We start from the raw sequence: 16,156 nt of genomic DNA, 5'->3' as shown, positions 1-16,156 counted from the left end.
ATATTAATTTGTAAGAAAGAAAAAACCCTTAATAGAAATATGAATTAGAATTATGTAAACCAGCAAGGACAAATAAAAGAACAGCTTCACAGCTCGCCTTGCCGATCTGAGATATCTCGACGCTCCAGGTTCTTTCATCAAATGGACGATCCGTATCAAACCATCCGAGTTTCTTGGTCAAATATTCCAGATTGCTGTCTTGTAAAAATGTCTGGGAGCTGTCCAATAGAGGCACCGCCCACTAAAATACATGCAAATCGATTTAAGACAATTATTAATGAAAAACCAAGTATCACATATTCAATGTGTCTTAAGTTTTAAAAGAGTCGGGTTAACAAAGTAAGAGTAAGAGTAAGCAACATTTGCCCTCAAAAATGACGAATAACTAGTGAAAAGAGCGGTCACTTCAAAAGAAAAACTTTTTTGTGCTGCATAACTGTTTTACACTCATCATAGTGTTCATTAAGGTACATTTTGTAATTTTTGATATTTAATTGAATCCAAAGCCTAGAACTAACCCTTCAGTACTAAAATGGAGTCCAGGTTCAAATGCAATTCTGGAAATGAATTTATTAACTGAATACAAATAAGTCACTTACCCTTTAACAATATTTAATAAATTAAGAGCTGCGAAAAAATCGATTTCGTTAAATAATATTTTTCATCATCTCAATTTCAAAACCGCTGCTCCGTATCCGAAAACAACAATTAATTGTTTGGCAGTATCCGAACACAGGTAGAATTTTCATTGCCTACTTTTTTTCGGAGTTCTCTTACCGAAACACATGAGATTTGTTTTTGTTTTTAGAACATGACATCAGGAATCGGACAGGAAAGGAATTTTGGTACTGAAGAGATTTGATTCTATTCTGAATTCCCCTACGATTACTGCCTGATTCCGTTTCAAATTCCTAGATGATTCTGTGCGGTTCATGAAAAAATCTGGAGCATCAAGATGTCTATATCAGCAAGGCGAGCTGTACATCTGTTCCATTTTGTCCTTGCTGGCTTATACCTTTTTGATTTATATTTATCTAAAAGGTTCGCCTCCAAACAAGAAATATTGCATTTCCTTAGGTAAGGTTAGGTTAAAATGGTGATGCTACCCTGGTAGCCTCCAAGTAGAGCTGAGCTCCATTTTGCTCCACACCCTCGTCAGTCATAGTCAACGCCTCTTCTTCAGTACCAGCCCGTGTCATTCAGGTAGGCTAGGATTGCAGGCACTGATTGTCTCCCCACGTCCTCTAGTGACCCCAGCTGATGAGCTCCAAAGTGACGCGCCCTGATTTGGTTAAGTGCCGGGCAGTGACACATTAAATGCTCTGGTGTCTCCTGCTCTCCCGATTCCTTGCCACAGTGTGTGTTGTACGGTTGGGGCGCATCTTGCAGGCGTGCAAGCCTTTTCGCCAGTGGCCAGTGATGGTTGCCGTTATCCTTCTGATGTCTTTTTTACTTTTGGAGATCAGCTCCCCAGTCGGTCTCCCGTTGTAATTAGGCCAGCTTCGATCTTCTGTGCTCTATGGACCATTCTTTGCTGGGTAATAGTTTAAAATGGTTATGAATTTCCGTCTGGACTGAGTTCAGAGAGACTGGTGTGTCTGTTGTGTTGAAACTTTCCTCTGACCCTTTCCTGGCCAGCTCGTCCGCTTTCTCGTTTTCTGGGATGTCGTTATGTTAGAGTACCCAGGCTATTTGAACCCTGTTGTCCTCTGCTAGTCTTTTTAGTGCTTTTTTGCATGCTGTTGCAAGGTATTTGATGGCACTTGGCTGTCTGAGTAGATCCTTACCTTGTCATTCCGGAGGTCTCGGCTTATTGAGAGTTCAACTGCTTTCGGTATTGCGGGAACCTCCGCCTGGAATACTGTCGCTGACGCTGGGAGGTGAAAGGTCTCTACTACTCCCCAGCTTTCGGCGAAGGTTCCGGCCCCTACCCCCCAGCTCATCCTTGAGCCGTCTGTGTAGAGTGATACCTCATCTGCCTCGGGTACCCTCCCTCTTCTCCATTCTTCCCTTGTTGGGTATATCGTGGTGTATGTGTTGCCAAATCGCAGTCCGGTTTTCATCTAATCAGTGTCTTTTGTCATTCTATAATTCATCTCGTCCAGGATCTTACAGTGCCCGGTGTGGTATTTCTTCCAGCTCTGGCTTGCCTTCACTTTGGACTGCTGTAAAATTTTCTATTTTAATAATGTTTAGGATGACATTCAGCGCTGCCGAGGGGCATGATCTTAGTGCACCCGTTGCACCTGCGCTGCCGATCACTGAATCCTTGTCAGTTTCTGGATGTTGTACAACCGCTGTTTAAAGCCATATTATTATCTTGCCCCAGTTTTGGTAGAAGCTAGATAGAGGTCTGCTAGAATCGGAGTTTAAAATCTGCTAAACTTAAAAACTTTTTGACATGGATAAACTGGGTTGGAAGACAGACAACGAAGTCCTACGATTTTGTAAAGAACGAAAACAAAAAGGGAAAAACACCTGGGCTGATAAAAATACTTCGAAAAAGTTTAAATTACGAGTCATTATACCCTTGTAGATTAATTTCAGTCAGAAGTTTGCATATACATATACTCTGGCCTTCTGTTCAATTATCTGAAAACTAGTCCCTCAGTTTTAAAGCTATCTAAAAGAATCCTTGCAGTTACTCTAATATATACTATCATTCGAATATAACTCGTATAACATTTTTGGAAAAAAAAAACTTTTCCCGTTTTCAACAGATTTTCATCAAATTTCAGATAAAGCCATTTTGAGTTATTCCAAAATTTCAATTTAAATTTTATGAAAATAGAACTATTATATTTTTAGCTGCCAGAAAGATTCGATAAATTAATCCCACAGACTTTTAACGATTGGGCTTGTGATTTATTGATTGTAATCGCCAAAAACCAACTATCGAATTCTTATCATTATGCATGTTGAATTTTTAACCGAAAGAATATTTAAAGGAATACGCAGTTCGACCGCCTTCCAACGATGCACTATGTGCAATTTGACCCGTTTTCGTGGCCAAAACTCATTTATCGCGAGTATTCAAATTTCCGTATTTTCAATGATACCTTATTAAGAAATGATCAAACTGCTATGTTACATACCTAAAATGTTAACTTTACAATTCAATGTTAAAGTAAAAGCTGTTAAAGTCAGCTGTTGCAAGCGAACACCACGGGCTGTCTTAAAGGTTGACTTTGCGGTGCTGTTTTAAATTGGCATATCTCTGACAACAAATCATGAAATAACCAAATTCAAAATGAATATTAATTCTTAATGTTATTACTATGTGCTGATACTAATATGTTGCGTGTTGCGTTCGTATGTTTCTAAAAATTTGTATGTTTAGCAAGAAAGTTGAACTTTCCAAAGGGTTTAAAAAAAAAGGTTCAGATTGTATCAGTGTAACGAATAACGTAGAGCTGGTGGTATTCCCGACTGTTAGCCTGCACGCAAATATATCCTCGCAAATATATCCTCTGTCTCGTCAGCAAGTGTCGTGGTGTTCATATGTGCTACAGTCATTGGGGCTCTTGGATAATCTTTAATAACTAAAAATTGCGTGCTAAATCAATAAAATTAACTAACCGGAAAGAGGAATAAGCATAGGCGACAGACAGACAGAAGTATAGAAAGAAGAATCCTTTCAGCGAATAGCTTTAGCACCTGCAGATGTTATTGAGGTGTTTCATGCCCACCCTGCCATGGTCAATATCATCCCGCAAATATTTATAATTGACCCCTTGATTCCAAGAGCTTTCACGACGACCTCCCGATCAGCATGGAGTGAAAATTATTGCTTACTCAATCATAATAATTTTTTTATTAACATACGAAACGAAATATATTAAATTCCCTACATTCATATTCCTTTTTCTCTAATTCAGCTGTGTTCTTCCGATAATTCTAGTTTCATATTATATATTAGCATCTAAAACCAAGCTTTAAAATTTTAATTACTAAATATATACAGTATTACTAGTAATATATTAGCTAAAAATAAAATATTATAATGATAATTCATAACAGCTTAGATGACAGTTTTTTTTTTTTTCAATTTCATTCATCAATATTTATGCTCAATTTAACTGTCGATTTAAAACGGAGGAGAGGCAGATAGTATGTGTCTTAATTATTTAAATGTTTTTCGTTCAAATGATTTTTTTTAAGTGCATGCATAATTATTCCTTTTCATTTAATATTCTATAATTAATTCAAGCTATTTTGTATTTTTATTATTTCATGCTGCCAACGGGTATATCATACGGGTGAACAGGGATTATAGTGTGTCTATACCAGATAAATTTTTGGGAACGCTCACCATACTTTTATTTATCCATCGATGAAAGCGCTTCCATTTGATGGCAGTGTAGCTGAAAGTAAAATATAAGCCCAAAAACAACAAACACAATATTTTCCTTATCTGATCCCGAAGATATGCAACCTTTTTCTATGCGTGCATTTTCTCTACTTATGTTTTTGCTTTTTGTTTGTTTACAAACTCATCAACACACTGCTCCTCTATTCCACTTGATCGACATTATCAAAAACTTCGTACTGATGTTAACTTTATCTTTTACCGTTTAAATAATAGAAGTAAGAACTCTTAATTTTTAATTGGAAAACCTACTACATCTAATATTACTTAAGTATTTTCTTAGCTATTTATATCCACCCCTTTGACTTCATATTTAGGCTTGGGACTGGGGTTCATTTGCAATTACTTGAATGATTTCATGGTGAGAAATAATCTTGACAGCGGTAAATTCTATAGAGTAGCTAAAAACAATACTCCTCGACATTTCGCGAAATTAAATTAATTTAATCTTCACACCATGGTTCAGGCTATGGCCTAATTCATGTATTTTACTGGCCTATATGCACCGATATTTTAGCACAAACTGATATAAAATTAACGATTGGCACAAAAACAAATCCAGAGCGACAGTTTCTTGGTGATTACGGTGGCGCTTGATGAGGGTCAATAGTCATTGCTTGAAAACTCCTATTTGGCTGCCGAGCTACTGTCGGCTGCCCTTCTTGGCCGCACTTGGCTGGGTGCACTTAGCTGGGGCAGTTGGCTGGGGCAGGCGGCTGACGATCGCTTGAATTATTTTTGCCCGCAGCTACCTAGCCGGACTTCTCAGCGCCAATTCTGTTATGGGCCGAGAGACAGGTTCTAGGCCGCCCTAAAATAATTTCCGAGCCTCGTTAGGGTTGCGTTCGAATATGGTTAATTTTCCAGAACTCACCCCTGCAGAGCGCCTCTTCTGAATATTTTCCTTCTGTTCCACTGACCGCGATTGAGCTCAGAAAGCGGTCTTGAATTCACTTGGCACTTAATTGCCTTCAAAAATTTCGTGACTGCTCTTTGGCGTGGTTTGGCCAAAGGTAATATAAAATCGCACAACTTCACTGTCTGCAGGCTGGAATTGAAAAGAATGCACGATGCGAACATCGTTTCCTCTAGGGTTAAGCCGAACACCGTAAGCGTTTATCCGATCCCCATTAACGTCAATGCAGACCTACGTATTATCGGTATTCGTAATATGCAGACCTGCATATTATCGGTAAACAAAAATGCATTTCTATGTTTATGGTAGTTTCGCAACCGAGTCATAGATGGCGCTTCATGTATTCAAAACTCGTTACATCTACGATCTAGGTGGCGCCAATGATCTATACACTGCCCGTTACATCAGTGAGTGTCCATATACATGTTGTAGGTTTGTCAATTCTCAATCCAAAATATATAGGCTCATTGTGCGTTTTTTGCGGTTTTTTGCGTAATTTAAATTATTAGGAAGCAACATCTTGACCAGAAATGCAGAACTGCTAGTAGTATGGCGTAAGCAAGAGAGCTCCAATTCGTTCGGAAATATATAGTAGAACAATCAAACTCCGCAGAATATAAGGTTTTGTTAACCGTTAAAACTGATATCGACGTAAGGGAAGACGACAATACATATTTTTTCATAATAATAATGAAATTGATGATGATGAAGTTGAAAATGAATACATAGAATGATAAAACCGAAAAAAAATGTTCTTCTTAAATAACTTCTATATTTATTATCCGACCTGAACCAAATTTGCAGGGCACATTTAAAATAAGAAATTCATCCTGTGTTCCAAAATTGGGGTATCTAACTTGAAAATTGCTTTAAATATTCGATTTTTTTCTATTTCTGTGGGCGGGCACGCCCACTTTTCTAAAATACCTTCCAATAGTCATAACCATCATTATACAAGAAACCTGCAGTGAAAAATGTTAATAATTTCAAAAATTTTAATTTTGGCCACGAAAACGGGTCGAATTCCACATAGTGGCCTGGCGGTAGGCATAGGAGGGTTTTTAGCTTTAAGAGAGTTTAACAGGGACAAGGTTTCGCCTTTCTCCCGAAGAATTGCAATCTTGCTTGAGGGCATAGCGGGATGGTTAATACCATTCTGGACTTGCTACCGAGCATTTGGATGCTGCAGAAGATAAATTCTAAAGTGGTTAGTGACACTCAGGAAGTTCGGAAAAAAAACCTTTTGGTGAGCGAGAGGCTTTGAAATAAGCACGCTGATAAAAAAATGTCTCATTTAGGAATATTGGCAGCCCTTAAGTTTTCTTCGCTAATTTGGGCAGCAGAAAAAAACGCTAAGCCGAGAGGGGAGCAGAGAAGACGAAGAAGCGGTTATATTAAAAGCGGGGGAGACCAGCGTCGGAAAGAAAATAAGGAGCGGATAGCTTCACCCCCCTTGTCATGGGGGCGAACTAAAATAACGGCAGTGGAACAACCGTTTGAATTTCTATTTCACTTTATATGCTTCCAAGTTCTGCCAGCTTCGAGCAGTGCTAGTTTTTTTTTCCATTAAAACAATTAAATCAGCGTCCTGACAATCGACAGCCAAAAATAATGCCTCAGTTCCCGCGATAATGCAGTTATTATATATACGTTAACAAGTAGGGAAATGAGTCCCGTCCGAGTCGGCCTGAAAGAAGAGGCAGCAGGTGCAATCGCCATTTAATTTTCATTTTTACCTTATATTTTGCATCGTATAAATTTCGAGATCCAATGTCAAAAAGCGTCAGGAAACAGATAATTACAGTTTTACAAAGAATTCTTATATTCTTTATTTTGCCTTTAGCTAGCCAACCTTCCTTAGGGATGCCCTGATCAGGGCTCAGAAGGTGTCATCAGATGGCATTCAGGATATGATGACCAAGGAAGGGAGGGCAAAGCCGCTTCAGCTCCCTCAGGAACGAGCTAACTGACCCGCATGTGTGTTTACCAGTTGTTGTTTATCTCGTCGTAGCACGCATTAAGTTTAACTGTGTGATTCGTCTTATAGGCAATATCTAGGAAGGCAATGAATACCACCCATTAGTCGACGAGCCCGAGCCGTGTCAAGAAGCTTGCGCCGCCCTAGATACAACAATTATAATTTATTATAATTTTGATAATTAAGAATCTAATAGTTCCTAGCGCCCAACGTGGGTCCAATTAAGATTTTCAAGAGCTGCTACTCTTAGCGGCACAGGTTCTGGAGTGGGCTTTAGAAGCTTGTACGTTTGTACACGCTTATGCAAGCCACTGTTGCCCTAGCGCACGTAGCTAGTTAGTAATTAATTTCTGAACAGTTGTGTCTCCTTGTATAGCTAACAAGAAGTCATTGTTTGTGGGGTTCTCAAGCAAGATCAAACACTGCGACTATATTCAAGCTTTATAATTTAAACTGTCTATATACAAAGATGCGTGTGTGTAGATAATTAAAATACATCGTTAGATCGGCGGCGTGTGTTCAGCGGCGTTCGCAATTGCAGACTGCTCTTTTTGTTTCGCCTCCGTTCCCTCGTATGCACTCTTATCCACCAGCAACGAGCAAATAATAATAAATTAATAATTAATAAATTAATAAATTAATAAATTAATTAATTAATAAATTAATAAATTAATAAATTAATAAATTAATAAATTAATAAATTAATAAATTAATAAATTAATAAATTAATAAATTAATAAATTAATAAATTAATAAATTAATAAATTAATAAATTAATAAATTAATAAATTAATAAATTAATAAATTAATAAATTAATAAATTAATAAATTAATAAATTAATAAATTAATAAATTAATAAATTAATAAATTAATAAATTAATAAATTAATAAATTAATAAATTAATAAATTAATAAATTAATAAATTAATAAATTAATAAATTAATAAATTCATAAATTAATAAATTAATAAATTAATAAATTAATAAATTAATAAATTAATAAATTAATAAATTAATAAATTAATAAATTAATAAATTAATAAATTAATAAATTAATAAATTAATAAATTAATAAATTAATAAATTAATAAATTAATAAATTAATAAATTAATAAATTAATAAATTAATAAATTAATAAATTAATAAATTAATAAATTAATAAATTAATAAATTAATAAATTAATAAATTAATAAATTAATAAATTAATAAATTAATAAATTAATAAATTAATAAATTAATAAATTAATAAATTAATAAATTAATAAATTAATAAATTAATAAATTAATAAATTAATAAATTAATAAATTAATAAATTAATAAATTAATAAATTAATAAATTAATAAATTAATAAATTAATAAATTAATAAATTAATAAATTAATAAATTAATAAATTAATAAATTAATAAATTAATAAATTAATAAATTAATAAATTAATAAATTAATAAATTAATAAATTAATAAATTAATAAATTAATAAATTAATAAATTAATAAATTAATAAATTAATAAATTAATAAATTAATAAATTAATAAATTAATAAATTAATAAATTAATAAATTAATAAATTAATAAATTAATAAATTAATAAATTAATAAATTAATAAATTAATAAATTAATAAATTAATAAATTAATAAATTAATAAATTAATAAATTAATAAATTAATAAATTAATAAATTAATAAATTAATAAATTAATAAATTAATAAATTAATAAATTAATAAATTAATAAATTAATAAATTAATAAATTAATAAATTAATAAATTAATAAATTAATAAATTAATAAATTAATAAATTAATAAATTAATAAATTAATAAATTAATAAATTAATAAATTAATAAATTAATAAATTAATAAATTAATAAATTAATAAATTAATAAATTAATAAATTAATAAATTAATAAATTAATAAATTAATAAATTAATAAATTAATAAATTAATAAATTAATAAATTAATAAATTAATAAATTAATTCCATGTTCATATCTCTATTTAATTTCTGTCCAACAAAATTGTAGCTTTTATATCTAACATGCCAGATGAGTGATGTGTATCAAGTGTCACCTCACTCCCGGCGCGAGCGTGGCCTCAGCCAGGGATGCGCTTGTGCCAAGGCTGCCTCTTTAGGGGACTCAAAATTCCCAGAAGAGAAGCGCCTCAATACGGGGGTTGGCGGCCTGGAAAGCGGCGGCGTATTGCCCAAGCAAAAAAGATGGCCAACACCCCTGTGTTCGCTCACTTGCCTTATCCCCCCCTGGGCCTACCTATCTTACCCATCCCAATATATACATCAATAGTCCTCTAGCCCATCCTAACTCAAAATGCAACACCACCCAAGGATTTGGATAGATGCTGAACATTTGGATGGGTATCTCCAGCGCAGTTCCGAACGGTGCCCAACGCGGGGTCCACGTCCTACGGGAAGTACATATCTTCATTTGGTCTTGTCCATGTGTACTTTGTGTTCCCTCTTCCAAGTTATAGGCGGATATCCTTAGCGTGGTACACGCCCAAACTCCTGCCCTCCATATCCTTCAGCTCGTATGCATTTCCGCCTATTTCCTTCACAACCCTGGCCTTCAGGAACTTCTTGGCAAACTTGGCGTTAAATTGTTTCCCGAAGTCGCTGAGGACGAAGTTAAGGCTATATACTTTATGACCTGGTCTTGCAGCAATCTGCGATCGTATGCGGACTCCAAACACTTTCGCACCCTCTCCTGCACTACTTGGAGCTTGTCGGCAGTCGGTATGCCGGCCATCTCGTGGTTGCACAGCGCAACTTTCTGGCCAGTCGGCAGCTGGAACCATGCAGGAACATGGGGTGTCCGAAAGCCATGAAAAACGGCGCTTCGCCCGTAGCCGAGTGGACTGCATTCCGGACGGCCACCTCGATCTCGGGAAGATAGGCATCCCATTCCCGATGGTCATTCTCCAGGAACCCTCGAATAGTCGCCAGTACGCTCTGGTTCACTCGATCCGCTGCGTTGCTCTGTGGAGAGTAGATCGGTGTCTTCACGTGTCGGATCCCAAAGCTCTAAATGGCCTCCTCGAAGATCCTCGACGCAAAATGTTCTCCATTGTCCGAGTGTACGATATCTGGAACCCCGAACTTGTAGAAGACCTCGTTGATAAGGAAATCCACAACATTCGAGGCTGTCACTTCCCTTATGGCCTTCAGGAACGTGTACCTGGAAAAGTGGTCCACCGCGATAAAAATCCAGGCATGTCGTTTCTTCGACCTCGGGTACTTGCCAAGGAATTCGATGTACAGCTTCTGGAATGGCCGCTGTCTGTACCCGCTTGCCGACCATCATCCGGTTATTCGGTGCCTTCGACTTCTTGCAAATCTGGCATCTTCAGACAAATTCCCGCACCTGCAGTACCATCCCGGGCCAGTAGAACTGCCGCCGAAGAATCTCCAATGTTTTTCCCATTCCGCCGTGAGCTGCCTTTGGGTCTGAATGGGCTCGCTCAACTAGGCAGTGGGTCAGACTCGTCGTCCAAAGTTGCGGGGGCGGTTCGCTTGAAGATGAGCCCGTCCTCAATCCTAAGATCCGGTAAGTTATCCTTGTTTCCTAGAATATCTCGGACTAACTCCTGATAACTCATCTCCAGCAAACTCGGTGGGGTTAAAACCCAGGAAATTGGTCGGGTCCACAGCAATCTCCTCTAATCATCGCGAAAGCGTGTCTGCCACCACGTTCTCGCTGCCTTTCCGGTGCTCAATGGTGAAGTTAAATCTATGGAGCTGCAAAGACCACCTGGCCAGGCGCCCCGAAAGATCCTTTATGGACATCAACCATTTTAGGACTAGTGCCGTGGTTAGCGCTACCTTCAACGCTTCGACAGCCAGCTGCGCTTCCGGACTCAAAGATAACTTGTTTGTAACTTGTAGCGGCGCTGCCAGCGTCGCGAAGTTCCTGACGAAACATCAATACCAGCCATCGGTACCCAGGAACGCGCGCACCTCCTTCATCGACCTCGGCTTCGGCATCCTGCTGATTGCCGCCACTCGACCGGGATCCATGCAAAGACGACCTCCATTTACGACAAAACCAAAGTAAGTCAAGGACTTGAAGCAGAATTTTGATTTGCTCAGACCGATGGTTAATCCAGCTTCCTTTAGGCATTCAGCGACTCGTCGTAGGTACCGGAAGTGTGTCTTTATGTCCGGAGCCATTATGAGCAGATCATCTAAGTAGACGAACATATTGGATTGGATTTCGGCTGGGATTACTTGGTCTATGAGTCTCACCAACCTCTGTGCCGTATTACAGAGACCGAACGGCATCACCCTGAATTGATAGAGGGGCCGACCAGGAACCGTGAATACCGTTAATTTCTTGCTTTTCTCGTTCAGTTCGATATGCCAGAACGCGAATTTTAAATCCACACTGGAGATGAAGTGAATTTGATTGATTCTGTACAGGATTCCATCGATACTAGGAAAGGGGTAAGCGTCCTTGACGGTCACTTCGTTCAGTTTCCTGGAATCTAGGCAGAATCTGTCCTTTCCAGGCTTCGATACTACTGTCGTCCGGTTGCTCCAAGGGTCTCCTCGATGACTCCCAGGGCAAGCATCTAGTCGACCTCGTCCTCGACCACCTTCTGCTTTGCCGGAGACATCGGATAGGGCCGGTCTTCGAAAATCTTCGCGCCTTCCACCAGCTCGATGGTGTGCTTCTAAAGGCCAGTGGTACCCTAGCCGTCCATTTCGAAGGCGAGAAACACCTGCTTGATTTCCTCCAGCTGCCGGGACTCGGCTCCGGATAGCGTCCAGGATTCGGGGACCGTCTTCTCCTCGTCTTCATCCTCCTGGTCTGCGTAGTGTTCCATTTCCCTGGCGTGAATTTCCTCGGCCTTCACGCCCTGAATCGAGCAATCTCCAACTACAGCCGGAGCCAGGTCTAATGTTCGCCAAAAAGCGACGCCGAGGTATGCCGCCTGCTCCAGGTACTGGCACAAATAAAATATGATATACTCTACCCTTCCTTTGTATTCTAGAGGTAGCTTGATCCGACCGATAATCGACCGATCCTCGCCAACAGCTGTTCGTACCACCGAGAAATACCTTTGCACCGAAGGACCCTTCGACCTGAGCTGGTAATTATTTCCCTTATCCCCTGCCATCATTCAATTTCCTTAATTCCTAACAGCTAACGGCTTTATTCACACTAAATAAATATGTCTATGCTAAATAAATAAATCAACATGCAACAAATAAATAATTAAATAGACAATTATATAAATAAATAATAACAATAAATAACAAGTCGGTAAGAAAATGAATTGTTTCTGCAATATCAATAAATAATTCTTTTTTTCTAAATTCCAGGGGAGATGGCCGATCAACCGCCGGTGGACTCCGCGCCAGATGCTTGCGTCTTCAATTATCCCGTGTCGTCCCTAATCCGGCCATTCGTCAACTGGACCGACTTTCAGCTGGGTTGAAAGTCGCCAGTTAAGGACATGTGCTGGGACTCCGAGGCTCTTATTGCGGTGGTCGTGCAGCGCACAGTGATATCAGGAAGACTCATCCACCCGGAAAACTCAAGGATCTGTACAAATTGACATTAACAAGGAAAACAAACATATTTGCGTTAATTAAATAACAACATGTATCCCTATCTCCTAAATTATCTCACAATTGTTCTCATCTCGTGTTTCATGCACGGATCTGTGGGCCGAGGTATGCAAATCCGTCGTTTCCACGACCGGATGCCACCCCCTTGTCACAGCAGAACCCTTGCGAACTGTGTCCAGGAGCAATTGTCCGTCCTTCTGCGGCGCAAGCCTCCCGTCCTTATTGGGAAAGAAAACAAGGAAACATGACCAACACTTACGCCGGGGCCGCCAGTCCCCGGTCCTCGGTGCAATTGCCATCAATAGTCCATGCATGCTACCGATTGCGGGGGCTGGATGCCCCGGGACGTGACCTTTGATTTGTTTTTAAATTTTGGCGCCATATTGTTACGGAACTGCCTTCCTTGGGCAACACCGGGCTAGCTCATGAGGCCTAGGGCTCTGTTCGACCCAATGGCCGCAGTCCGCACAATAGAACATCAAACTAATCGGACGTCTCAGACTACACTCATCTCTAACAAAACTATCATCACTAATTAGAAAAAAAGGTAAATAAACAAACAAATACAGGCGGACGATACTGCTGGGACGAATGGGTGGCATTGGTTTTTCCGCCACTCCATCCTGTGATGCCTCCTGGTCATTTAAGGGGCATCATCCATCTCCGGTGAGCCGGAGTCTATACCAGGCGGTCTGGCGACCGGCTCATCTCCAGGCAAAGTACTCTATTCCATGTTCATACCTCTATTTAATTACTGTCCAACAAAATTGTACTGTTACATCTAACATGGCAGGTGAGTGATGTGTATCAGGCGTCACCTCACTCCCGGCGAGAGCGTGGCCTCAGCCAGGGATGCGCTTGCGCCAAGGCTGCCTCTTTTGGGGACTCAAAATTCCCGGAGGAGAATCGCCTCAATTCTGGGGTTGGAGGCCTGGAAAGCGGCGCCGTATAGCCAAAGCAAAAAATATGGCCAACACCCAAGTGTTCGCCCTTTAGCCTGAACGGACTCACTGGGTGTAGCCACTGGCGGCTTCGGGCGTCGGAGCTGACGGCGCTCTGGGCTTCTGCGGCGGCTCTGGGCGGCGTTACGACGGCTCTGGCCTTCGGCTCCGGCGGCGGCAAAGCGACGGTAAGGCGGTGGAAAAGCGAAGGTAAGGCGGCGGCAAAGCGAAGGTAAGGCGGCTATCGGGAAACGTCATCCACACAACTTCACCGCGGTCACGTCCACAAAAAATCATGTCCTCGCGCCCTTTTTACCTCCAGATTTTCAACTTCCGTTTTTTCCTTCCAGCACCTCCCATTACTTCTTCCTTTCCTTCATTGCCTCGACCGAGAGAAAGGGTAAGAACCCTTTCTCTTAATTCGCATCCGAATTTCCCGGTTCGCTCACATGCCTCATCCCCCCCTGGGCCTACCTATCCTTCCCATCCCTATCGATACATCCATAGTCCTATTTATGAATTTAGTATTATATTTTCAAGAGTTTGTGTAGTTTTTATGTACTATAATTTTTTATCATATTTAACCACAGTTATAGATTTATTTTAATTTTGTTGGTCGATCTTTAACTGAAGCAAATTTTTATAAAAGAAAAGTCATTGTATTAATAAAATTAATAAAATAAAATAAGATAAAGTTTGCGGGATTCGAGCTCGCGCTAGCCTGTTTGGAAGGCGTATGTTCTAAGACAAACACAAATATCAAGAGAGTAAAAAAATAAATGTCCTAAAGGGGTTGCAAGTTTTTGTCCCTCTCATACGCGATATGCACATGTCTGTATATCGCTGACTCAATTTTAGTTGTCTACGTGGCGCGATTTGTTAGCGGCCGGACTGTTAAACGTTAAGACGTAGGTTCAATCCCCAGTTGGTCGTATAATATTCCAAAAAAAGTTTGTGAGTATGGTTCAAAGATTTACTAGAATAAAAATTTTAAAAATGTAAAAAAGCAACATGTAAAAAAGGCGATCCTTTATTAACATTTTTTTTTATCGAATTTATTCCTGAATTTTAGCTATACCGCTTATGGTGAATTTAATCATGAGCCGAAAAGCGACCGCGGCACCATGAATTACCCACTGAGCGGTAAGGGTGAATTTGATCATTAGTCGAGCAGCGACATCGGCATCATGAATTACCCCGCTCATACATGAATAAAAGCGAATGAGAACTTTACATAAACGGTGCGTCCTACCCACCGAACGGGTAAGCATAAAAGTCGGCAGGAATTTGGCAGAAAAGTCCGACTGGGTAGTCCTTCCCCTTCGGCTCTGCCAACCTACTTCGGTGCGCATTACATTTTTTATTATTTACATTACATTACATTTACATTTTTTTTATTTGTTTCGCCAGCGGCTGTCGATCACCGTCCGAATGCAACAGAATTAACATTTTTACGTTACAAAATAATTCCCATAAGAAAACATCGAAACTATACAAATATTAAAAAAGGCATAACAATCGATAGTATCGATAGTCCGACGATTTAACGCAGCATAATTACAAAGATACAATAAAACTTTAAAGAGTCAGTAAATGCTTGTGAATCGTTCCGAAACCGACAATAATAAAAAATTCCCTAAGCGCATCCATAGTATGGAAAAAAGTAAACAATATATTTATAAATGTCAGAAACGTTTTATATGTTCTGGGAATTACTCGTTAGTCTACTTTTTTCGTACATTGGCAAACCTTTTTGAAATTTTACGTTTGCTATTCAAAGAAGTTCAAAACTTAGAGACGCGCGTGAAAAATGAAAAATCAATTTTGCGAGTATGCCAAGTGCTTTGTTCGATAACAATGAACCAAATATATTTTGTGCCTTTTGTGATTTTCCTTATTATTAACGGTACTAACGGAACGCCGGTGAAGGGGTCAAATACCCATCTGGGTAATGGTTATGACGACTTTTCAGTGTTTTCATCACAAGATCAATCAAGGCAAGTTTTTGCTTAAGAATAGTGATCCGAGTGGACACATATGTAACTAAAAACATTTAATACATAAGTGTATTTATATCTATGTACTTTTGTATGATAATGTGGTATGTACCTGTTAGTGGTTTATAGATATATGACATACAAAATATTTCGTTTGGCTAAGACATGACATTATAAATATATATGTATATATTTTTACCAAGCATACAAAAATCTATACAAATACAAAAATATATACAAATGTATTTATTATATCAGAGCTTTTACATATGTACATAGATGACCCAATGCATAAAAATTGTCTATATATCTGTATGTATGTACATACATACATATGTATATCCATAGGTATTTATCT

At 38.6% G+C, this 16,156-nt stretch overlaps 1 protein-coding gene and 1 long non-coding RNA gene across 14 annotated transcripts in view; one reads left to right on the top strand and one right to left on the bottom strand.

Moving 5' to 3' along the window:
• Window positions 1-12,418: 12,418 nt before the first annotated feature.
• LOC147644637 (uncharacterized) lies at window positions 12,419-13,616 on the bottom strand. Its single transcript, XR_015270173.1, has 2 exons — window positions 12,922-13,616; window positions 12,419-12,834 (listed from the first exon to the last, which is right to left on the bottom strand). It is a non-coding gene; the product is annotated as an uncharacterized LOC147644637 (long non-coding RNA).
• uex (metal transporter uex) overlaps window positions 13,364-16,156 on the top strand; it is an 81,415-nt gene continuing 78,622 nt past the window's right edge. For 3 of the 13 annotated variants that reach the window (XM_086826024.1, XM_086826023.1, XM_086826021.1), the window contains exons 1-2: window positions 14,870-15,064; window positions 15,212-15,798. Coding sequence is in view for 4 of the 13 variants with exons in the window: in XM_020958611.2 (XP_020814270.1) it covers window positions 15,395-15,798 (404 nt within the window). In the remaining 9 variants the exon portion in view is untranslated. Of the gene's footprint in view, window positions 15,065-15,211; window positions 15,799-16,156 lie in introns of all 13 variants that reach the window. The other 10 variants (XM_086826020.1, XM_020958614.2, XM_020958611.2 and 7 more) reach the window with 9 other exon arrangements.

This window comes from Drosophila serrata, unplaced genomic scaffold (assembly GCF_035046125.1).
Source record: "Drosophila serrata isolate PLE 108 unplaced genomic scaffold, ASM3504612v1 contig_125, whole genome shotgun sequence".
NCBI classification, from domain to species: Eukaryota; Metazoa; Arthropoda; class Insecta; order Diptera; family Drosophilidae; genus Drosophila; species Drosophila serrata.
Note: the sequence above shows the minus strand (reverse complement) of the source record. Positions and strands in the feature narration are given on the sequence as shown.